The sequence below is a fragment of the Molothrus aeneus genome, chromosome 20 (genome assembly GCF_037042795.1).
Source record: "Molothrus aeneus isolate 106 chromosome 20, BPBGC_Maene_1.0, whole genome shotgun sequence".
Lineage (NCBI taxonomy): Eukaryota > Metazoa > Chordata > Aves > Passeriformes > Icteridae > Molothrus > Molothrus aeneus.
In genome coordinates this window covers 4,516,714-4,540,506 of record NC_089665.1, presented here as the reverse complement: position 1 = coordinate 4,540,506, position 23,793 = coordinate 4,516,714, and the positions used below count along the sequence as shown (strand labels likewise).

General features: G+C 48.0%; 1 protein-coding gene across 2 annotated transcripts in view; it reads right to left on the bottom strand.

Annotated features, from left to right (window-relative positions):
- Positions 1 to 23,793, bottom strand: part of COL26A1 (collagen type XXVI alpha 1 chain) — a 167,543-nt gene that overhangs the window by 5,517 nt on the left and 138,233 nt on the right. For both annotated transcript variants that reach the window (XM_066563575.1, XM_066563576.1), the window contains exons 5-12: positions 23,165 to 23,290; positions 20,089 to 20,109; positions 16,269 to 16,371; positions 14,962 to 15,114; positions 9,190 to 9,282; positions 7,536 to 7,579; positions 4,394 to 4,429; positions 15 to 59 (exon numbers count right to left, since the gene is read on the bottom strand). In XM_066563575.1, coding sequence (XP_066419672.1) covers positions 15 to 59; positions 4,394 to 4,429; positions 7,536 to 7,579; positions 9,190 to 9,282; positions 14,962 to 15,114; positions 16,269 to 16,371; positions 20,089 to 20,109; positions 23,165 to 23,290 — 621 coding nt within the window. The remainder of the gene's footprint in view (positions 1 to 14; positions 60 to 4,393; positions 4,430 to 7,535; positions 7,580 to 9,189; positions 9,283 to 14,961; positions 15,115 to 16,268; positions 16,372 to 20,088; positions 20,110 to 23,164; positions 23,291 to 23,793) is intronic.

Genomic DNA, 23,793 nt, shown 5'->3' with positions numbered 1-23,793 from the left:
AAACACATCCTTACATCAGCACCTTTGTCTCCTTCCTCACCCTTCTTGCCTGGTTCACCCTGAAACAAAGGAAGGAAACTTGGTTACATGTGGCTGAGGAGCCTTCCAGGAGCCCTTGGATCCCTCCCCACCAAAGGAGCAAATTAAAGAAGCATTTCAGCAGCAGGAAACACATGGACCTTCATGCCAAGGCCAAAGTGCTCTCCTGAGCTTTGCCCTGGCTGCTGTCAGCTTCCCAGGAGGTCACCACCACTTCCAACACAAATGAACTTGTCCAGGAGTGGCCAGGCTGCAGGAGGAGCCACCTGCCACGGCAGGGCCCAGTGAGGCCACAGACATCTCACTGGGCTCTCAGTGAACAACATTGTGTGCTAAACCACAGATAAATTGCTCCTTTAGCCCCAAAATGCACGTTTTCATCCTGATTTAGAACAGAAAACCCCTCCATTCTGCTTTCATTAATTAGTCACATCACTTTCTGCCTCTGAAGATGCTCATTAAGCTTTTCTTGAACAAAGATCTCTCTGTGCTGTGAACATTGCTCCCATGTTTCCCCCCAGCCAGGAGGTTCATGCACTTTCTGAAGAGCAGATGACAGGGAGAGATTCAACCACTCTAAGCTAAAGATAAAACAAAACTAACAATCTAAAATAGAGTGGGAAGGCTTGGCCTCCTCAAACTTGTTGGACATCCCTGAGACATTTGCAAAGCAGAGGTGAGCACAGGAGGAAGGACCAAGGAAAAGGTTGTGTGAATTGTATGAAATGATGAGGTGGAACCAAGGAAGAGACATGAGAACCCTCCCAGAGGCTCTGGGGCTTCTCTGGAAGCTGCCAGCCAAAAAAACTCCAATTTTCTCTACTAGATCTCTGTCAGCCAACCTTCATCACCATTGGTTTGTTTCCACTGGCCATGTGTGCCAGTGCAGACATCTCCTCTGGGCACCTGTCCAGGTATTGCCAAAAAATCATTTGGACACATCTCTTAACCTCATCACAGGGTTTCCAGCTCAGCTTGGCCAGCTGAGGTGCAGGAGGGAGTTGAGAGCAGCTGATGGACTTTGAGCTGTTTAACTGTGCCCACCTTTGGGCTCTGCTGGTGCCAGGAGCTCCTGTGTGTGCCCAGAGGGATCTGCAGGCACAGCCCAGCCCCCTGATCCCCCCATGTCACACCAGCACTGTGCTTTACCCAGGAATCTCTCATTTGCAGAGGGATTTGTTAAGGTGAGGGCGTCTGGAACAAATGTCTGAGCTGGAACCAGCAGAGCTCAGCTCAGAAGCAGCTCCAGTGGCACCTGCAGTGCCAGGCACCAGCCCCACCTGAGCCTGGCACCACCCAGGAGTGCAGCACTTACAGGAAGTCCCTTAATGCCCCTCTCTCCAGGCAGACCTGCTTGCCCCTGTTGGAAATAAAGGCAGTGTCATTAGGAGATACTTTGCCACTTGACAAGAACACAGTGTAATTTTTACTACTGGAATTAAGATGGCTTAATGGAAAAAAACCCCTTACACTTGGGATAATGTGTAAAAAAAATTCCTCTCCCTTGACATTATCACTTAGAGACAGCAAAAGGGGGTTATGGTTTTCTGTCAAATATCAGCTCCAAATCCCATCAGGCTCTGGAGGAGCTGGTTTGGATACAGAGCTCCTGAGCTCAGTGCCCTCTCTAAGATGATTAGCAGGTTTTCTGAACTTTCCAGCAGTCAGTTACATTATAGCAGGAAGGAATTTGGCTGGAGATTTGTTCCTTACAAAGACACTGCATTCTTCTCTCTGGTAGAAGTGATGCTGCCCCAGCCAGAACAGAGCCCAGGACTCCCACCAAGCACTGATTTAATCTGCTCCTGCTCCACACACCCCACTGCTACTGATCAAAACACAGGCACAATATTTTGGTTGGTTTGTTTCTTTCTCCTGCTGTGCTAATTTTCACATTGTTCTCAGTGAGGGGTTTTTGTTCTTTTTTTTTTTTTAATTATTTTATTTTTTCTTTAAGAGAAACAGTTTGAACTAGTACGTGTTGGTTTGGGGCAGAATGAAATGCTGTTGAACTGAACATCTTTTTTTGTTCCCTGTTTTCCTCCCCAGGGTTCCCACCCTGGAGCAGCTGGGACAGGGCAGAATCCCTGACCAGGAAAGCAGTCATAGGTTATTTAGTGAGAAAGCAGGAGCTTGGGAAGAAGAGGCAAAATGTAAAAGCATTCATAGAAATCCATTAATGAAACAGCCACATATTTCCCCTGGCTCTTCCTCTGTAGACACACAGAGCAACAAACCCATCCTTTTTCCTCCCCAAAAATATACACATACATGTACATGTACAAATATATGTACAAATATATACATGTGTGTATATGTAGTATATGTATATATAATATATGGCATTATATGTATACATATACTGCATATATGGTAGTGGAAAGGGAGAACTGCTGGGTTTGTGTCCATCAAATTTGTATAAAACCAAGGGGCACCTACAGAACATTCCCATGGAATGAGTTCCTATGGAATGCCTTGCCAGCACCAGGAACAGACCCCTATGGACAGGGAGAAAAGCCCAGTTTGTCAGGTGCTCCCAGTATCTTCAAAGGGAAACACTTGGATTCTGCACTGGAGGGAGCAAAGCTTGTGAAAAAGCACAGGCAAGAGGAAAAATCTCAGAGAGGAGCACAACAACAGACTGAAAATACATAAACAGCCTGTACTCCGTGTCCAGGAGGAACAGAAAGGATGTTATCAGCTTAAAGGGGATCAAAGGATATTTAGGCTGGATGTTGGCAATATCTTTTATCCCAGGCCTCCCTGGTTTTGCCTGGAGATGCTGGGGAGCCTCCCTGGCTGGCAGTGCCTGGGATGAGCAGAGGCTGAGCGTGAGCAGCACACAGAGCTGAGCCATCCAGGGGCTGTGCTCTGACTGCTGCAGGTCTCTCCCACATCTGTTCTCTCCAAGATTAAGCAGGAAGAATGTATAATAACATTTTCTCAAATCTCAGTAGATGTTGTAAACCTCCCCCTCCTCTCTGCTTTTCTTTGCAGCTGCACAGCTCCTCTGCTCAAGCCCTCGTTTTTATCCACCAAACCCAAAATTGCAGCATGTAGTTGTCAAAACCAGCATTCAAAGCCACACTCACAAAAGACAAAAAGCACACAGAGCATCCTACAGAAATTCTGACAGAAAAAGCTGGCAGCTTCCCTTTCCACACTAACTGGAAATATGGGTTGGTTTTTTTTTCCTTTTTATCAAGACATTTTGATATTTGAAAATCTCATTTGTCCTAAACCTAAGAGGAGAATTACAATTCTAAATCCCCAGCAAGGAGGGAACAAAACCAAATTCTAAGGGATCTGTCAAGAGTAAATAGACACAATGCAACAGGATTTTGTTTCAAAATAAGTGTAGTAACAATATGGTATATTAGGAGTAATATTAGTAATATGGTTGACCAAAAACTACAGCAAAATGTTAAATAAATCATCAAGGAAAAGTTTTATCAGTTTCCTGGATGAAAATGTGACACTTTGCTACACACCATCCCCTTCTATTTCTTTTAAGCTGAAAATAAAGATTGTATGGCAATGAGATGCAGTTGGTAATCAGCTCAGGTTTTGCTCTCTACCAGAATCTTGAATTCTAGTCCCAGAACTCCATCAGTCTGCAATCTATTTGTAAAGCCAAGTCATGCCCAAACTGGCTGAGCTGCACAAGGAAAATGTTACAAAAAATGACCAAAATCCACTCTGTCTTTCAGGGAAGTGCAAGGGGTTTCTTACATAAGAACAGGACCAAGCACCCAAAACTAAATTATAACAGAGATTTCCAAAGGCAGATGTGCTTCACCCTCAGATCTCTGCTGCTCCTGATGCCTCAGGAGGGGTGAAACAAGCACCTTGCACAGTGTGCACAGAGGAGCAGTTTGTCTGTGGCTGGTTATTCCCAGGAATTTGAGAAGGCAGCACATTGGAGTTCACTGATCTGCATTTCCCTGTCCTGGCTCTTTCAGGCATCCTCTGCTCTGCTGGGTTGGAAGGGGAGCAGGAATGCAGAGGAGGCTCTGTCATGGGGGAATCACACACCTGCAGCCCCCATCACCCCCATCTGTGGGACAGGAAAGCTGGGAGCAAAGGGAGCTTGTGTCCCACAGCTGTGGCAGTGCAGCCACCACTGCAGGCATCCATCACTTCACAGGAACCACACAATGTTTTCCTCCTTGTCCTTGTCCCCTCCTTTGGCTCTCTCCATGCTGGGGTCTCAGTGGTTCCCCACAGTTCATGGTGCCCATTTCAGACCTAAGGGCTGATGATCCTCTGCCACCCACTCCACTCCCAAGTGATTTTGTGCTCCTAGACTCACCCAGAGATTTCAGACCATGACCTTTTGGCAGCTCAGCTGGACAGAGGCAGCCAAAGGCCCAAATTCCCCTTTCAAACCCTTCCCAGTGCCTGAATGCTGGGCTGGGAATCTGACACATTTATACCCTTGTCAGATATTTCTCTGGTAGTTCCTAAACTTCACCAGTTTGGAATTAACATTCTATTTCTCTGGTAGTTCCTAAATTTCACCAGTTTGGAATTAATATTCAAGCAGCCTTTTGGTTCTCTGTTTAGTTATCAGCACTGGACAGCCCACTAAGGATTGAGGCACAAAAACATTAAGAACATGACTTCAGTATTCCAAATATGCTAAGAACATCATTAGACCTGAGGAATGACTTTGGTTCAGGAAAAGGCTGGTGAGTTTTTAAAGCCTTAGTGCCACAGAAGGAAGAGTTCAGTTAGACCTCTCAAAACACCCCACACTAAACAGAATTGGCTGGTGGAACAAAATTGGTCTCCACAGGCCTTTATCCACCATGTCTTTGCTACCTCTTTGGGGTAGCAAATCTAAATTATTAAATCTAAATTAGAAAATCTGCTAATCTCTTTGGGGAATACCTGACTTTGCAAGGAATCCAACTTTTTCTCTGTACAGGAAACCTCATCTTGGTTCTTGCAGAAACCCCAGAAACTGAATTTACAGTTGGTGGTGGCTGTGGTCCCACTGCACCTGTGAGACCTGGGCTGTGTAAAATTCCACAGCCCCCAGATGCTGTGGGGATCTCCCTGTGCCTGTAAAACCTTACTCTCTCTCCTCGGTCTCCTTTGGATCCTTTTGGTCCAGGCTGTCCTGGAGATCCTGGCAAGCCCTGGAAGAGATGCAGAAGGAGAAGGATTTAATTTCTACTGTGCAACCTTTGTGCAGGTGTGGTGAATACACTTCCCAGTGATCCTCAGCTCCTGAAAACCTCATGCACCCATTAAGCAATTGGGCTGGATTCTCTTTTTCCTTCAAGCACACACAACAGGAGCTCTGTTTGCAGATATCCCAAGCCCTGTACTTTCTGCAGATCCCTCTGTTTGGTTCTTTTAATGCACTGCAGGCCCCTGATGTAACATTTTTTTGGGGTCAGTATGACAGGACAGTTCTTGTTCTCAGTTACCAAGAAGAAATGAATACACAGGTAGTGTGTTTAGCTTAAAAATCCTCACTGCTTCCCCCTACTTCTTAATTGCCTCAGTGGGTGGCAGGAGCAAGCACACATACCTGAAAATTAATTGGATTGTGTAGTGGAAATTATTTTGAAGCTATTCACTCACCCTAATAAACAATTTTGAAATTAAGCCCAATCTCTGCTAATAATTTTACTCCCTAGGTTGAACAAATCTATAAAGCAGTCACCAATGGCTAAGAAGGGCACAGTCTCCAGATTTCTACTAATTGAACTGCTATGCAGAAATCGATCCAAATTCTTCACTTATCCACCCAGAGAAGCCACAGTTATTAACCAGACCAAGAGAGAACAATATTGTTTGTTTATATTCAGCCTGTCAGCTCTCCTTCTCCCCACAGCCACGTACAAGATGCTTTTTTTCCACCTCAAGTCACTCGCACGTTGTCTTGGAGGCTGCAGAAGTGAGTCTGGAGCTCCCCTCCAGGCCACTGGGGATTTGAGCCAGCCTGGTTAGGAACAGCCCCACAAATCCCCACATCAGCACCCAGAGAAATGGATTTTGTAGGCTCAGAGAAAGGAACTTTGCTGTGAGGAGCTCAGACCCAAGGAGGTGGCACACGTGTGATTTAAGGGTGCAAATGAGGAGCCCTCTCCCATTTCAGCTGGGAGCCAGCAGTGCTCACCAGCAGCACGTTGTTCCCTGCCTGCAGCCAGCCCCACCAGCTCAGCTGAGCTCCCCACCAAGCTTTCAGAGACTTAGGCCTGGCTTAGGAGGTTCCCTGGGGCTGCCAAACAAGGTAGGGCACAGACCAGGCTTGGCCCTATGTCAAACATGCAGCATGGACAAAGCCCAAGTGTCCTAAGCATCCTTTGATGTGTGGTGAGACAGGGATGCTCAAGAACACTGAATTCCACAGTTTTGCAAAAAAAAAAAGGCTTACAGTGTGTGCTGCATGTCAAAAAGCCAGACTCTGCTGCAGAATCTACTTATGAATTGTGAATTACCTTATATTTAATGATGTTAAACTGCATCTGTCATTTGGCTGCCAAATCTCTCACTGTGTTTGTATCTATCTGGAGTTTCTCATTGTTCTCCAGAGTATTTCCTAATTGAAAGGATTCTGCTACACTGGCAAACTTTCCCTAGGTTCCCCTAACTTTCCTTCATTGCTTTTGAAGAAGCAACGTTGTTCATTGCTTCTTCAAAGTGGTTAATAAACACATAGGAAAAATCTCTATTTTCAGTTCCAAACCTCCTCTTACCAGATCTGAGTTACAACCCTCTATAAAGTTACTTAACCTTTCTCTGTGCTCTCCAGCCATGTGGGATTCCTTGAAAAATCTGATGCTGCTGTTTTACTTCCACATTGAGCAATATTCTTCCCAAAACTGAGCCCCTTTGTATCAGCCAACCACAGCTTGGAGCAGTTTGGCAGTTCCCTATTCATGACTTCACTTCTTTCCATTTAATCAGCTTTTTCCATCCATGTGAGCACTGTGCCCTTCTTCTACCATAAATTCTTGGGAGTGAGTTTTTCCCACTCCATTATTATCTCCCCCCTCCACAATGTTTGTATCAATAAATAATCAAACTGATGGGAATTTGTGATATTTTTCTTGAATAGAAAGTGCTATGTCTGGAAAAGTAGGCTTAGCACGTTCACTCTGGTGAATTGGTGAATTCCCATTGATGCCTTTTTGTTCTTTTTATGTGTTCCACAGGAAATGCAGAGTTTTTTCTATCACTGTGTTAGTAAAGCCCATGTCAGATCCTTTGCATCAACTCAGGCCACAGTGAGATGTTTTGACACAGCAGCAGCACAGTGTGTTGTTATGATTAAGGGAAACTCTGGAAAGCACAACCATTTCAACCTCTTAATCCAGAATGAGAAAAAGGAAATAAATCACAGGAAAAGGAATTAAATCACAGAATTTCATGGGGCACAAAACAGCAGATCTAAGATTACTCTCCCTCCTGGTGCATGGGATGATGTTTCACCCCTGACCCCCCTCTGCCCTTCATCCCAAAGCACCAAAGCACCTTACTTGTGATCCAGGGGCTCCAATGGGTCCTGGGGGCCCTTTGGGTCCTGAAGCACCTGGTGGCCCTGGTGGGAATCAAAATTGGAGACAATGTTAAGGAAATTTAGGAGGAAGAACCCTAAATTCCAAAGGCATGTACTTTCATGCTCTGCTGAGTCTCCCAATGAGTGAGAACCCTTCATCAAACACTGCATTGCTGAACACCCACATCCTGACAGAACACATCCTAGGGGGGATGCTAGAGCTCTGGAGGGGAAAAAATGGTGAAAATAGGCAGGAAAGACGTCAGTAACATCCACATTTCCATTCCTTAAAGAAAAATAAATAATTCCTTGAGAAAACATAAACTGGATCCATGGAACAGCTCCATGAGAGAGAGACACTGCAGGTGCTGGTCCTGAAACAATCTCAGGTGGCAAGGGAAGCCCCAGGGCTGCTGCACTTGGTCAGAAACAGGAGAGGCTGAGAGGGGCAAGCAAAGCTCTCTCTTGGTCTTCACTCACTGCAGTGGCAATAAATTAATTTAAAATCTGTACCACAGGAGAGCTGCTTCCAGGATGAGTTAACCACCATCTAAACAGGTCAACTTGTCTCACACAGTGACTTAACAGATTCATTCCTTTTGAAAAAATAATTATATCTCAACAGTAGCTGTTAAATTATACCTGCAGATGGGAGACAGGATATTTGCTTAGCCTGAACTTAGCAACACTCCTCTCTGCTTTAGTTGTCACAACCCTTGAGATGAAACAATGTGGACATTATACACAAAGTACAGCTGAATCAGCCTCAATCATTAATGCACCATACAAATGCTTAAGTCAAAGAATAAAGGAATTGAAGGATAAATGAAAGGCCCTCATAATGAAAGGAGAAGCCTTTTCTGCAACTAATGGGAGTTGACTCCTAAATATGCATCATACAGGGAAGTGCTGACGTTTGCAGGAATATTATCATTTAAGCCACCCATCAGCACCGAGAGAAAGAAGGCTTGTCACTGAATTTTCATCTCAGATTCTGATTTCAGTTACACTGGTGAAAATCTGGAATTGCTCAGACTGGCTCCAAAGTCTTCACAGACATCACAGAGCCTCTGGCCAGCCCCTGCTTGGTGCAGCTCGGCAGTGACAGGACAGGTTTGCAGCAGGGAGAGAACAGCTCTGCTCTCAGGAAGGAATCACTGAACAACCTACTTTTAAAAACAGCTTTTAATAATTACCCCCTTTCTCAAGATGTAAAGGTCAAACAATCAGCCACTATCAACAGATGAAAACCCAGTTATTTCTTGCCAGTGAGGAGCCCTCCCCTCCCCTGCAGGCACCCACAGACCATCAACTCTCCATCAGAGGGGCTTTGCCATCCTCCTGCCCTGCCAGCCCTAAGCCCATCCCCGGGCCCAGCCTGAGCCCAGCTCTGAGCCCAGCCCCAGCCCAGCTCTGAGCCCATCCCCGAGCCCAGCCCCAGCCCAGCTCTGAGCCCAGCTCCAAGCCCAGCCCTAAGCCCATCCCCGAGCCCAGCCCCGGGCCCAGCCTGAGCCCAGCTCTGAGCCCAGCCCCAGCCCAGCTCTGAGCCCATCCCTGAGCCCAGCCCCAGCCCAGCTCTGAGCCCAGCCCCAGCCCAGCCCTGAGCCCATCCTGAGCCCAGCCCCGGCTGTCACCTGGTGGCCCCACAGGCCCCGGGGCTCCCCGCGGGCCAGGCAGCCCTGCCAGGATGGTGTCGATGACGGTGGAGGCCAGCTGGGCTTCTCCATCTGCAACAGAGCACAGGCAGGGTCACAGGCAGGGTCACAGGCAGGGTCACACACAGCGTCACACACAGGGTCACACACAGGGTCACACACAGGGTCACAGTCAGTCCCGAGTCCACTCATGATCACAGTTAATGTCAAGCCCAGCCAGGCTCTCAGTTAACCCGAGCCCATCCAGGCTCTCAGTTAGACCCGAGCCCATCCAGGCTCTCAGTTAACCCGGGCCCAGCCAGGCTCTCAGTTAACCCGAGCCCATCCAGGCTCTCAGTTAGACCCGAGCCCATCCAGGCTCTCAGTTAACCCGGGCCCAGCCAGGCTCTCAGTTAACCCGAGCCCAGCCAGGCTCTCAGTTAGACCCGAGCCCATGCAGGCTCTCAGTTAACCCGAGCCCATCCAGGCTCTCAGTTAACCCGAGCCCAGCCAGGCTCTCAGTTAGTCCCTGTCCCAGCCAGGCTCTCAGTTAACCCGAGCCCAGCCAGGCTCTCAGTTAACCCGAGCCCAGCCAGGCTCTCAGTTAACCCGGGCCCATCCAGGCTCTCAGTTAGTCCCTGTCCCAGCCAGGCTCTCAGTTAACCCGAGCCCAGCCAGGCTCTCAGTTAACCCGGGCCCATCCAGGCTCTCAGTTAGTCCCTGTCCCAGCCAGGCTCTCAGTTAACCCGATCCCAGCCAGGCTCTCAGTTAACCCGAGCCCATGCAGGCTCTCAGTTAACCCGAGCCCATGCAGGCTCTCAGTTAGACCCGGGCCCAGCCAGGCTCTCAGTTAACCCGGGCCCATGCAGGCTCTCAGTTAACCCGGGCCCATCCAGGCTCTCAGTTAGACCCGAGCCCATGCAGGCTCTCAGTTAGACCCGGGCCCAGCCAGGCTCTCAGTTAACCCGAGCCCATGCAGGCTCTCAGTTAGACCCAAGCCCATCCAGGCTCTCAGTTAACCCGGGCCCAGCCGGGCTCTCTCCGCGGGGCTCTGGCGCCCGTTGCTGGCCTGGGCCGGCAGAGCTGCAGGTGCTGAATTCGGGCTCCTGGAGCACCTGCCCCTGCTCTCCAGGGCTGCTGCAGAAGAGGTTTTACACACACTTCTGGGAGCCACAGATAAGAGGATCCATGTTTACCCCTGAAAGAATTTTCTACCAAGGTCATTGACACAGAAACCAAGAAAGAAAGAAAGATAAATAAGAGAAACCTGCACCTGCCTGTTCCAATAGCACTTTGTTTGTCTCTTGTGACCAATGAGTAAAGTGTAAACTTATGAGTTTTGTAAGAATATATAAAATATATAATATAGTAATATAAGTATAATAAAATATAAATATATTAAAATATATTTTTATAATATATAATAGAAATATAATAAAATTGACCTCACTCATGTTTCCTTCCACCCATCCCTGTAACTCATCACAGTAAAATTCAGGGGAACCCTGGGCAGAGAAAGGCTGGGAATGTCTCACTGTAAATGCCAAGTGACACCAGGAAGGTCAGAAAGGTGTTTGCTTACTCTGCAGAGTCCAGCCCTTAGGTCAGAAGGTGAACTCTCCAGAAATTTTAGCAGCCACATTGTGAAGCCTTCCCAGCTTCTGGAGCAGTGATAGAGAGAACTTCCAAGGCAGGTGTTTGAAAGCAGTTCCAGGGGAAACTGCAATGGCTTGGGCTGCCAAGGATGCCAGGATACCTCTGCAATGCTTTCCTGGCAGCAGGACAGCACAAGATCCAACCCAGATCCCTCTAAGAACCACATTTTGTGCCTAAGCCTGAATGCAAACAGGTATTTATCTGACTGCTGTTTCTAAACCCATTCATCTTCCCCCTCCTCAGAGCCCTGAAACAAAACAACTGAGACTCTTCTCATGTTCAGGAGGAAAGGTACCCCAGTGAAGTGTGTAATCCAATTAATTTGAGTTTTATTTGACCATGTCAAAATCCATCACAGCTTGGGAGTAAGATGAAATTGGGAAATGAGCATCAAACAGCAGTGAAGGCATAAACAGTTGCAGAGCTTTTTGTTTTTAAAGTGATCAACAAAATCAACTGCACATCCACTGAGAGGGGCAGAGGATGGACAGAAAACAACCAGGGTTTAATTTCTGCTGGAGGTGAGCCAGGGATAAAGATTTGGGTTACAAAACATTCCAGCTAAATGGCACATTATTACCATGACAGTTACTCCCACAAATCCACCCCTCCTGACATTTGATTCAACATTATTTAATGAAAGGTGATTCCATGATTGTGACACAGAAGAGAGCTCTGATCAACAACCCTTGGGCTCAGCAGCTCCTGCCTGGCCTGGGCAGCACAGGACTGTGCCAGCTCCTTCCTGGCCACTTCCTTCAGAGCCAGGTTTCTTTCCAGGATCAACTCTGAATGAAACACACTGTGAATGAAATGGGACTGAAGTGTGTTAAAACACAACCCTCATGTGTTTTTAAGGGATTGCCTCCATGTTCTCATAAAGCAGCAGGGAGAACTTGTATCTCCTTATAAACTCCCTTATAAATGGGGACATTCTGGGGCTCTCTGCAGCTGGAGATTGTTAGAGCAGCCACAAAATAGCATCAAATGGTAGCAGGAATCTTCCCTTGTCGGGCACCTCCTGCACTGACCCAAGCTCTGCTGGGCTCAAGAGCTGGATTCTGTTTCAGTGCTCCTGGGCACCCCAAAGCAGCAAACAATGCTTCATTTGAGAAGTCCTTGATACTGAATTTGCTCCAGGAGCTTTCCAAGCCAAGGGGAGGAGTGAAACCAGGGTGGCCTGGCCAGGTAGGAGCACCTGTGTTCCCTGGAATGGAACAGAGACACCCTGAAACAGCACAGAAATGCCCTGAAGGACACAGGGAAAGCTGCCCAGCCAGAGCAGCAAAGGCAGCTCAGGGCACACTTGGAAAGAAATCCGTTTTCTCAATTCCTTTCCTCCTTCCCCTTCCCCTTCACTTCCCCTGCTCTGTTCTCCTTCCTCAGGCAGGGCCCTGCTGGCAGCTGGGATGCTGCTGCAAGGATCCCTCTCCCTTATCACCTCTGACATGCTGGGCACACCATCAGCTGCTCTGCCTCAGTTTCCCCTGGCTCTCCCTCAGGGAGTGGTGGAGTCACCTTCCCTGGAAGTGGTAAAAATGTGTGGCTCTGGCCCTTGGGGACATGGGTTGATGGCTGGACTTGATCTTGGAGTTCTTTTCCAACAGTGATTCTATGAAAACAGGTTAATTTTATTTCCTGTGTCCTTGGCAGATCTTTGAGCTGGAAGGAAACAGCCCTCAAGAGTGAGAGTTGCATTATTTTCCCTAACTATTCCCTAGAAATCACCAATGTTAGCACAAGGAATAGGAATGAGCTGGCTCTAGCCCATGTACCTGATCACTCATTTTTAAGGGAGAGATCCCAGTAGCAGCAGCCCCAGCAGTGGGGAACAGGAGCTCAGCTTCTGGCTGAGGGCTGAGGTTTCTGACTAAGGGATAAATTCCCCCATTATAGCCTTGATTTCTTGAGACAGGATGGAAATTAAGTAATCCTGTCTTAATTTTTTTTCTGCTACCTGATCTGGAGGGGAAAAAGTGGGACCATTTCTTTTACCACAGCACAGGGAAACTGAGAAAATAGTTGTCTCTCTATTTCTGGCTTCTGCCTGCAGATAAATATTGCCAACAGGAACTTGCTGCAATTAATAAAGGCACAGGCATTAACCATGTTCAGGCAGAACCAAACTCTTTATAATAACAATGACCTGATACAGCTCTCACATCTCATTCCCATTAGCAGGAATATGCTTCCCTCTGCTGTCAGCAGCTGGAATTTTGTCTTTATAGTTTTCAGATGTGCTCCTTTCAAAACAAGTAAATACATTTTTAAAAAGCTAAACAGAATTTACAAGGCTAAGTTTCACTGGTGGCAGAAGATCAGCTTTCCACCAGCCTGTGGGAGGCAAAATCAGCCAACAGAGAGGAAAAATGGTAAGAAAATAAACTTGATACTGCCAGAACATTGTCATGGTGACATAGATACTTGCAGCTGGATTTGTATGAAGAAAAAGTGTCATAAAGTTTTGGGCTACTCCTTCTGCAAACCAAGAAATGCACAGGCATGGGGGGAGGGATGTTTAGGGATGCCAGGGATGGAAATGGAGCAGTCACCATCTCCTCACTGCTCTCAAGTCCCTGTGCTGCAGAGACAATAGAAATAATTATCTACCATTTATCCTCTCCCATTTGGGCACAACACTGAGTCCACCCTCCTCACCCATCAGCTGGGAAGCCTTTATTCATTTTTTGATTTATCCACTGATCACAAGGAAGAGTTTGATTCAAAGGGTGGTTGGAGGGAGGGGGCAGCAGCAGCACCCAAACCATCCCTAGGGATTACTTGGAATAAAAGGCAGAATGTGTGACCCTGAGAGGAGTGAGACAACTGCAATGCAAAACTCCCTTGTTCTCAGGCTGAAGAATGCAGCATGTTGATGTGTATTTTGTGAAAATCTCAGTATTGAACCTCAGTTATTCATCCTGCCCATACACCCTAATAACTGAATACAAAATCGAGCTGTTAAAATTCTCCCTAAATTAAAAATACATCTGTTCACTTTTGGGAAAAGGAGTCTGGAGAGCAGAGGGGGTGGAAGGGAAAGGAAGGGAGAGCTTGAGATAACTGTCAGACATGGGGAGACTCAGTAATCCTTGGCTGTAACTAAAACCACTGAGCTTTGAAGCAGGACAGGAGCAGCAAAGCTGGGGCAGAGGCAGAGCTGAGCTCTGGGGGAGTGGAGTGGGAGACCCAGCAGAGCAAGGGCAGACACAGCTGAGCTCTGCTCCCTCATCCTTACTGCCAGCTCCACAGGGCTGGACCAGGAGAATCAAGCCCAAATCTGAGAGCATTCCAATCCAAGTGCAGGATGTGCCTTCCCTAGAAAGCTTTCACAGCACAAATCAAATAAATCTATGCTTTAAATCAGCACAAGCACAAAGAAACCCGGGCCCTCCTGTTACAGGCAAGGGATAAATCTGGGTGTCAGTCTGGACTTTCCAGCCCATAATTCTGTGTTTTGTGTGGATGTGGGATAATGTGGATGCACCAGAAACACAGGTGGAAGAAGCATCTGCAGGGGCAGGGAAGGAGACACATTTAACAGATGTTAAATGCTAAATGTCTGCTGCAATTCCAGAGCTGCAAATCTCTAGTCCTTGCTGATTGCTGAGCAGCCCTGACACTCCAACACCACAGCAGTGGCACCAAGAGGGCTCCAATCCCACAGCTGTGGTGCACCAGCACCTAATCTGCCCCTCTGGATCCCTCTGGCCCTCTCTCCCAGGTGATGCTACCTGAGCTCTGTCATTTCACCAGAGACCCTCTTCCCACTCCTGATGGAAGCTTAGAGAGCACCAAACTGCCTCCCCAAAGCTGTGATGAACCCAAAAAACAAACAGGAACAGAGAACAAAATCCTCCCAACCCTGCTCTCACTGACAGTTTAGGAGAGCAGGGACTTTGTTCTTCATTTTGGAGAGGTGAACCCCCTGTAGCTCCCAACATGTTCCATCTTAACCAGGAGCTTCCAAGAGACCCACACAATGCAGGGAGTGTCCAGCTGCTCCCAGGGCCTGGCAGAGCCTGGCAAGGAGGTGGGAGCAGAGCTGAGCTGCCCCATGCATGCCCACTCTGCCTGATGCCACAGGAGAACGTGGGAAATGAGGAGGGAACTTACTTTCTTTTTCAGCTGTGGGCTGGAGTGAGTAGAGAACCCCTTGCTGGAAGGTGAGAGGGAGGCTTGGGGTGGCTGGTGGCCCTGGAGGACCTGGGGGACCTGGGATCCCAGTTTCTCCTGGAAGTCCTCTTGGTCCTTGAGGTCCCAACATCCCTGTGCAGAGGCAGGAGAGGAGTGTTAATGCTTTTGGGGATGTGCTAATAATGCCATCATGTGAAAAGGCAGCAAAAAGACAAAGGATTTCTGTCCTGAACTGCATAGAAGGGTGGAGAAAATTGAAACAGCTTCCCAATTTTCTTTTTTTTTTTTTTTTTTGTTTTGTTTAGCATCTTCCTCTGCAAAGGAGAGAGCTTGACTTGGCTCAGAGGTGCTGCCTTTGAGCAGCCCAATTGCTGAAAGAGTGAAATCTCCCCTCTTCCTGAGGCTGAGTGAGAAACTACAGGCAGCAAAGTGTGAAATCAAATCCTCCTTCCCTCCAGGTACACCTGTGTCACCTCCCTGCCAGGAAGCAGAGTCAGTCCAGGAGCAGACAGATCACATCTCCTGTGGGGCTGCAAGGCTCTCCTTGCAAACTGAGAAACCAAAAAAAAAACCAGACACATCCTTGGCCAGACCTTGGCCAATGACAGCTTGCCAGAAAGTGCCAAAAAAGTGTTCAGGGCTGCTCTCACATTTAAGGCACACTCAGGGTTTTAAATGTTACCCAAGCTCAGGCTCACAGGGCACAGCCTTTCAGACACAGAGAGCAGAGCCTGAGGTCTGGCACCTATTGTGCAGTATCACCTTCATCAAAACATTCAGGAACGTTTGGGGGATGAAGAAAGACTCCTAGCTCAGGAATGGAGTGTTCTCTGAAAGAATGGCCTCCTAACCTTTTCCCTTAACATACAAAAGCATCATTAGTTTGACATCCTGGCATCTGACAGCTTGACACAAATGGTGGAGAAAAAAGGGAGTTAAAACAGGCACCCAGTGAGAGGGTTAAGCAGGGAATGCTCTGCTCCAAAGGCTGACAGGTCACAGGCTCTTTCTTACAGCTCCTGAGCAGGATGGGGAAACATGATCCAGCTCTGCAGCTTTCTGGGACAGGCTCTCTCCTGCTGCACAGGAAATCCCAGGGTCAGCCATTGCTCCTGCAGGTGGTTGCCTGCCCTGGGAGCTCCTGGCTGATTCCAGCTCCCAGGGAATTCCCACTGGAATGGATTTGATACCAACTGAAGATGCTCAATCTTGTGTGTCTGGCCTTGTCTGAGCTGCTGTCACAGCCAATTTGTATGGAGTGAAGCACCTCCTGTCACAGGACTCACCTGGTGGCCCTGCTGGGCCCCTCTCCCCGGGCTGTCCCTTCTCTCCTTTGGGCCCTGGTGGTCCTGGGAGCCCCGTGGGGCCAACCGGGCCCGGGGGACCAACCTGGCCTGGAATGCCTGGAAATGTCAGAAAGGAAATCAGCTGGAAGTTAGGACACTGCTGAGTCAGAAAGGCTTCAGCAACCTCAGAACCAGGGGAGAGGGACTGCAAAGGGGAGAAATGCAGCAGTGCCCTGACAGGGGGGCACTGCTGGCAGGAGCTCTCTGGCAGGTAAGCCAGACAAGCCAGACTGGACTTTGCTTCTCCTTTTCTTCCTTCAATCCTGTAAGGAAAAAGCACATCCCCATGCACAAGACCATCCCCAAAAAGTCAGCAGGATGTGCACCCCCAGCTGGGATGTGCTGGGCAGAGCTACACTGAGCCCACACTGTCCCCTTCCAGAGGCCTGAATGGCTTTGGCAGGGCCTGGGTGTCCTTTGCTGGGCTCATCCAGACACACATAAACTCCTGGGCCATCCCAGTGCACCAAAATACACAAAATAGACTTGCCAAAGACAATCAGACCCTGTCTCCCACCTGCTCTATTCACACCACCCAGAAGTTCTGTATCAGTGATTGTTTCCCTGGTTTCTCCTGAGTTCATTCATCTCTCAGGGCTCTGTGTTGTGCACAGGTTTTTAATCCCAAAGTGACATTAATGCCCCCCTTGTGCAGGAACTGGCTGTCAGTAATGAACATCACTGAGCAGGGTTCCAGGGCAGCACCAGGAGCAGTGACTGCAGCCCATGGGACATTTCTTGGCAAGCCCAGTTGTAGGAGTGACGGGGGTAGCACGGTCAGGACAGACGGAGAGCAGAGATCTCTGCAGCCAGGTCAGGAACTTGGGGTTTATTGCAAAGGGCCTGGGTGCAGGGCCCTGCTGGGAGCTGCCAGCCACAGCTCAGAGCAGACCTGAGAGGAGAGAGGGGCAGAGAGGATGAGAGGGTAAGAGAGTAAAAGCATATGAGAGTGAAAAGGTAAGAGAGTAAAAGGCAAGAACACAAAGTTCCCGTTACAATACCATAAATCTTCTTCTGTGTTAAATATTCTGATTCTCACTAACCAATCTAGTACAAGATACAAATCCTATAGCAGTTACATCCAGCCTATAAGAATCACTACATTACAATACTCTGTTACATTTTAAACCCCAAAAACTCCTCTTTGGGCCCCTTCTGCCCAGCTGGCAGGGTCTGCTCTGACCCTTGGGCCTGTCTGCAAGCAGAGGGTGTTGTTCCATCAAAAGGGGATCACGTTCAGCTGGCCACACCATTGTTTTCCTGTTGTTCAGTAACTGAGGGATCTCAAAGCTTCCTTTCATTTCAATCTTGCTCATAGCTTCCATATTCTCAAAATCTTTTGCCAGGCAATCATATTGATAAGGCTTTCCTGTTCCATCTTCCCCAACACCCAGTCAGACCCCCAGTAAGCCCAGGAGAGGTGCAGAGGCAGCATTAGGGACCTCAAAGTCACCACTTCTGGTGACACTAAATAAAATCTTAATGCTCTTTTCCCCAGACTGCCAAAATAACAACAACACTTGGCAATTTTATGGTGTTGTTCAGAAGAGCACTGCTGATCTTGGCCTCACATGGAGAGACATTTAAACACTGTGCAAACAGCACTGAAGCTTTGATGCCCTGGAGGTGTGGGCAAGTGGGTCTGTCTGCTCAGATTAAGTGGTTAATGGTTACAATAAAGGCATTAACTGTCAGAGGCTCCTGGTTTCTGGGCTACCAAAGGGCTCAGAGGATGTGAAAGCAGTGGCAGATGCCAGCCCCAAAGCCAGAGGGGGATCAGGATGAGTCCAAAGTTCAGCACACTCAGATTTCAGATTTTAGTCCATGTGGTACATATGACCACAACACAGCAGAACAATTTAAGGTTTGATCAACTCTTAAGGAGTGTCTTTCTCCTTCCCAGGTACCAGGAGAGGTACTGGACCCCTCAAAAGAGAGCATGGGTGGGAATGGAGGGAGAGAAGGAAGGAAGGAAGGAAGGAAGGAAGGAAGGAAGGAAGGAAGGAAGGAAGGAAGGAAGGAAGGAAGGAAGGAAGGAAGGAAGGAAGGAAGGAAGGAAGGAAGGAAGGAAGGAAGGAAGGAAGGAAGGAAGGAAGGAAGGAAGGAAGGAAGGAAGGAAGGAAGGAAGGAAGGAAGGAAGGAAGGAAGGAAGGAAGGAAGGAAGGAAGGAAGGAAGGAAGGTGGACAGCACCTTCCCAGCTGGTACCAGGGAACAGAGCTGCACAACCACATCAAGGCTCACAGGATTTGTGTACAAATTTGTGTACAATTGTACATTTGGGTACAATTCCCACTCTAGATGTGGGATAGCTCACCTGGAGTACAAAACCTCATCACCCCAGACTCCTAATTTCTCAGAACAAAGCAATAATCCCCCAATATTAGACCCCCTGGAAAAATTACCCTTCCTCACTTCTTTTTTTCATTTTGCAGAGATGTCCAAACTGGCTTTTCTTACAAAAATGAAATCTCTCTGCCTTCAATCCACAATGAAACTGGGCAGACTGAGGAAATGACATTTCTCAATGGCTTTGAGTGGGAGTGTGAGCCTGTACTTTTGTTGCATTCAGTCATTAATAAAGATCTGATTTAATTTGAGTATTGAATAAGGAATTAAGGCCAGATTTCAATTTGGATCAATTTGCTTATCCACAGGACACAAACTGCAGCCTTTTCTATGGATAGAAGGATGGATCTCCCCTGGCAGGGGATGCTATCCTGGGAACCCCAGGCAGCTGATCAGGAGCTCTTTTAGGAAATCAAGTGCATTTTTTCACAGCATTGGAAACAGCTTCTACCCCTAAAAAATTTAAACTTCACTGCAGCAAATTGCAGCACAGAGGGAAGAACAGCAGAAACTGTTTTGCTGTGCTGCTGAGTGTGGGCCAGAACATTCCCTCACTTGTGGAAATCACCCTCAATCCTTCAGCCCAACCTTATAACTCAATCCCATGAGGTCCTGCAGCCCAGAGCAATCATTTCCTGCAGCACCCTCAATGCCACTGCTGCAGCAGAGCTTTAGAGAAGCTGGCACTTCCTTCCCTGGAGGGGAAAGAGCTGAAGGAAAGGCTGGAGAGGGAGCACGGGGTAATGAGTCAGCCAAGGGCTCATACTGGTGACAAATGGTGTTGCCAGCTCAAAAGAGACAAGTGCAACAGGGGGAAGAAAGAGGGAAAGATTCAGGGAAAAGGGGGGAGGCCAAATCTTCAGCTGGCATAAATCAGCTCTGCTGCAGTGGCATTGCTTCCAGAGAGCTGAAACCCCTGGTGAGTGTTTATCCTCCAAACAATATGAAGTAAAAGACCACAGGAAAATTATTTTTTAAAAGGCAGAGGGTGAGTAATCTACTGCTGGGAACCAAATCAGATGTGCAGAGACCTGGATTTTCTCCCTGGCTCTGTCATTAACCTGCAACACACCATCTGCTGCCCTCCTCCCCCTGGGTTTTCCCTGCACAGGAGCTGCTCTGTTTGTATATGGAGCACAGGAAAGTGATGCCCTGACATCCCCAGAGGCTCCTGGTGCCCCCAGCAGGTAACACCAGCTAGAGAAGTTTTCTCCCATCACTCAGGACACGTCCTGCTGGCTCTGGCCACGTGTGCTCCCATGATCTGCTCTCCATCAGACACTTCTGTCCATCCCTTGTGTGCTGGGGAATGACAAAACTGGTTTGGCCTCTCCATCCAAAGAACAAACTCAGAAAACCCAAAGAACAAACTCAGCCTCTCCATCTGTGAGGCTCCAAAGAGTTCCTGGCCACAGGACCCACAGGACCCTTCTGCTTTTTGGGACAAAAGTACAGGACTGGGCACAACAACAGTTTGTGCTTTGAAAGAGAAATAGCAGAAACTATGAACTTACCCTGTGGTATCAGCTGCTCCTCTGCACCTCTGGGTCCTTTAGGCTCTGTTCAAGGACAGGGTAAAATAATAATAATAAAAAAAAAGAATAGGAGAAAAATAGAGAGATATGAAAAATTAAGTCTCTTGCTGCCAACTGGCTCAGCCAGAGTATATATATTTTCTTAATACTCAGAAAAATGTATTCTGTTGATTAACAAGCTGATCAGAAAGGCCAGTGCTGCAGCTGTCTCAACAGCACTGATTGCTTTTAAATGATTGTCTATTCTCAGCCCTGTCACTCACAGGAGGAATAACCACCCTCATGAACAGTAGCAAGTTTTCCTGGACCTCAGCCTGGAGAGGCATCAGCCAGCCCAGAGCTACAGGGTTATCCAGAAACCCTTCCAGAGCTCACAGCATCCTGTCCCTGTCACCCACCTTGGTGCCAGCCCCAGCATCCTGCCCTTGGTCCCTCCAGCTGTGTGACATGCAGGCTAGGGCTGGGATTTATTTTGGCTGAACACCCAGGAGCAGGGCAAGGTAGGGAATGGTTCCCAAAAGGCTCAGGGGAAGGGGTGGGAGGCACAGGGGGTTTGCTTTCCACATAATCACCCAGGACACTCAGGATTTTGGTTTGACTTCCACCTTCTCCAATATCCCACATGATGAAAGATCTCCTGAGATCCCTGTAGGAGAACCTGGGGGCAGCTTGGAGCAAAAAGCCAGGGCATGGTGTTGAAATCATGCAAACTGAGCAGCTCCCCTCCATCCTAAATTGTGTGGAGTTCCCTTCACCAAAATCCACGCTGAGTTTTTTTGGCTGGCTTTGAATCATGGACACAGACTGGTGTGGGGAGGGAAGGAGGACAAATATGGACCCAGATCCATGAAATATCCCCACAGCTCTTGAGCAAAGCAACAATTTGAAGCCCACAGAGGCTGGGTAGGGGCTCCAGCAGTGTCAATGAGCCACTGAAGTGATTATTTCTCATTGCTGAAAGACACTGGCCTGGCTCCAAACGCTCCAGTGCATTCCTGATTCCTTTATTACACCACAGTTATTATTCCACACCAGGTTAAATAAATCAAGGCCAGAAAAACAAAGGGTAACAGTGAGCAAGGACAACACCTGGTAGCACACACACACAGCCTGGAATCTGGCTGACACCACAGGCTCACCCACAGCTCAGACATCACCACCAGTGCCCACCTGGCCTTGCTGCAGGGGTGGGAGGTGCTGACCCTGCACCATGGGCTGATCAAAGTGCTGCAGGGGAGCTGCTCTGCTTGGCAGCACTGCCAGAAGCCTGGGGGAGAGGCAGCCACTGCTCTGTGCCCAGAAGGACAGTGAGGCAGAGTAGAAATTCTCCAGAGTAGAAATCCATTTTGATTTAGGTGGAATGTACATCTTTGAGTCTGTGGTCAGAAAACATCGCTGTGTAGCCTGACTGCAAGGCCTAGGCTCAGGGAATCTGCTTCAGTGAAGGACAGAGATAAGGGGAGGGGGGGAGACAAAAGGTGATAAAGAGAGACAGAGAGACTGCTGTAAGGAGCACGTCAACCTGACCTAAGAATTCTTTCTGATAAAGAAGAACTAGCGGCAAATGTCACTCGAAATTCGTAAAAATGAATATGTGTGAACCTATTGTGAAAGTGTATGCATATTGTATGGAGATAAAAAGAGACCTGAAGTTCCCAAAGGTGCATGTCTTTTGAGGAGAGTAATCTCCACATGGTCCAGCACTGTAATAAACATACCAGCTTTACAACTTTCACAAAGTTGTGGAGTTTTTGGCTCTCTGCAAAACAACAGGACCGCGTGTGAGGAACTTCCATGAGGACAGGACCTGGCATGGAAGGCCCAGAGCATTTTCCTGAGCTGACTTTGGTGCAGCAAAGTGCAGGTGCACAGCCACTGCCACAGCAAAAACAAACTACATGGGAAAGGCAGAATGAGCATCTAATGGACACTGGGGAAGCTGCTGTAATTCAGTTCCTGGCAGCTGTGGCTGTGGTTCTGAGAATATTTTGTAGAACATATTGTTAGTGAACCTCCCTCCATGTCGTGGCATCATGACAAATCATAAACAGGGATGACATCTGGACTGTTTTGGTTGCTCCAAGTCTGCTGCCATAATAAACTGCCAAAAAAATGGGGAAAAAAAAAAGAAGAAAAAAAGCAAACCAGGCCCTAAAGAATAAAGAACTGCTCTGGGAGCAAGCAAAGCAACAGACAGACAGGGCTTTGGAAGCAGAGAGCAGGGATCTTGAAAAAAGATGCCAAGGTCAAGAAAATTCAATGTGTGGGGATTTGTCTGGCCAAGTGGGCTCAGAGGGAGAGTTTCTTATAAGTGTATTTTTTTTTCATGCCACAAGAGGGATCATAAAACAGCCCATTGTGTTTATGGCAAGTTTAGAAAATACAAAGCAGACTGCAACTGATGCTGCTATTCATGGGAAAGTTTTTTGTCCTAATAAAACCAAGGATAACCCATGCAGTCCATTGCTCTACCCCCCAGCACTGCTCCCAGACTGGGAAACACTGCATTTGGTGCTTTGTAGGTAAGCAGGAACTGTCCCACTGTGATCCTGATGGCTCTCTGGAGTTTCCTGAGGAATGTTTTGATGTGTCCAGGCCTCAAAATCCTTAAAAAACTTTAAACAAACCCACTGAAACACACAGGCAGGCACAGTGGCCCTGCTGGGGTTAACAGAACTCAAACAGACCCAAATCCAGCTCCCAGCAGATGTTTGTGCCAACAGAAATTGTGGCTGCCACAGGCATAATGCAGCTTCAATGGATTTTTTCCAAGCATATCCCTGCTCTGCTCTGGCTGAACTCAGGGATGGGCAGAGACCTCCCAACCCCTCTCCTCTGCAGCTCCCAAGGGTAGAGCAGACTCAAACTCCTTTTTAGGCATGGTGTTTGTAGGATGGGTGATTTGGTGAGAGCAGGCCAGGCTTACCAACAGCTGCCCCGTTCTTCCTGAGGACGGTGCCGGGGTTCAGCAGGGGAAAGGCGTCGGGCAGCAGCTCCTGGTCCCACGTGGCCGTGGTGCCCGTGATGGGCAGGTTGTTCTCCAGGGCTGGGCTCCTCTCTGCAGCCTCCAGCAGCAGGATCTGCACAGGGCAACCCACACACACAGGTCAGCTGGCTCCCACAGCAAGGGGCTCACAAGCCCAGAGCTGTGGCTTGTCTTTGGTTGGAGATGGGGGTGTGTATTCTATTGCCATCTGTCAGAGCTGGGGCAGTCTCGGGGTCTCTAGCTGGTTAGAGTGACTTTGAGATATGTTAGAAAGTCTTTTTTCTCAGCCTGGTGTTCGAAGAAGGAGTCAGAGTTTTTCAGTTCTCGGTCTCAAGGTTGTTTATTGTATCTTATCTATAAAATTTTTTCTCTTGTCTAGCAGAGGTTCACTCAGCAAGACAGTCTGAGGCACTCTGCCTCCCTCAGGGTGCTGTTATCTTTTTATACTAAAAGCTACATGTACAATATTTACAATTCCTTCCCAATACCTATCACCTATGTTAGACAGTGAGCTTCTACTCTAAACCAATCTAAAAGTGCCACCATCACAGCAGAAGATGGAGGCCAAGAAGAAGGAGGAGAAAGGCTGGACATGCC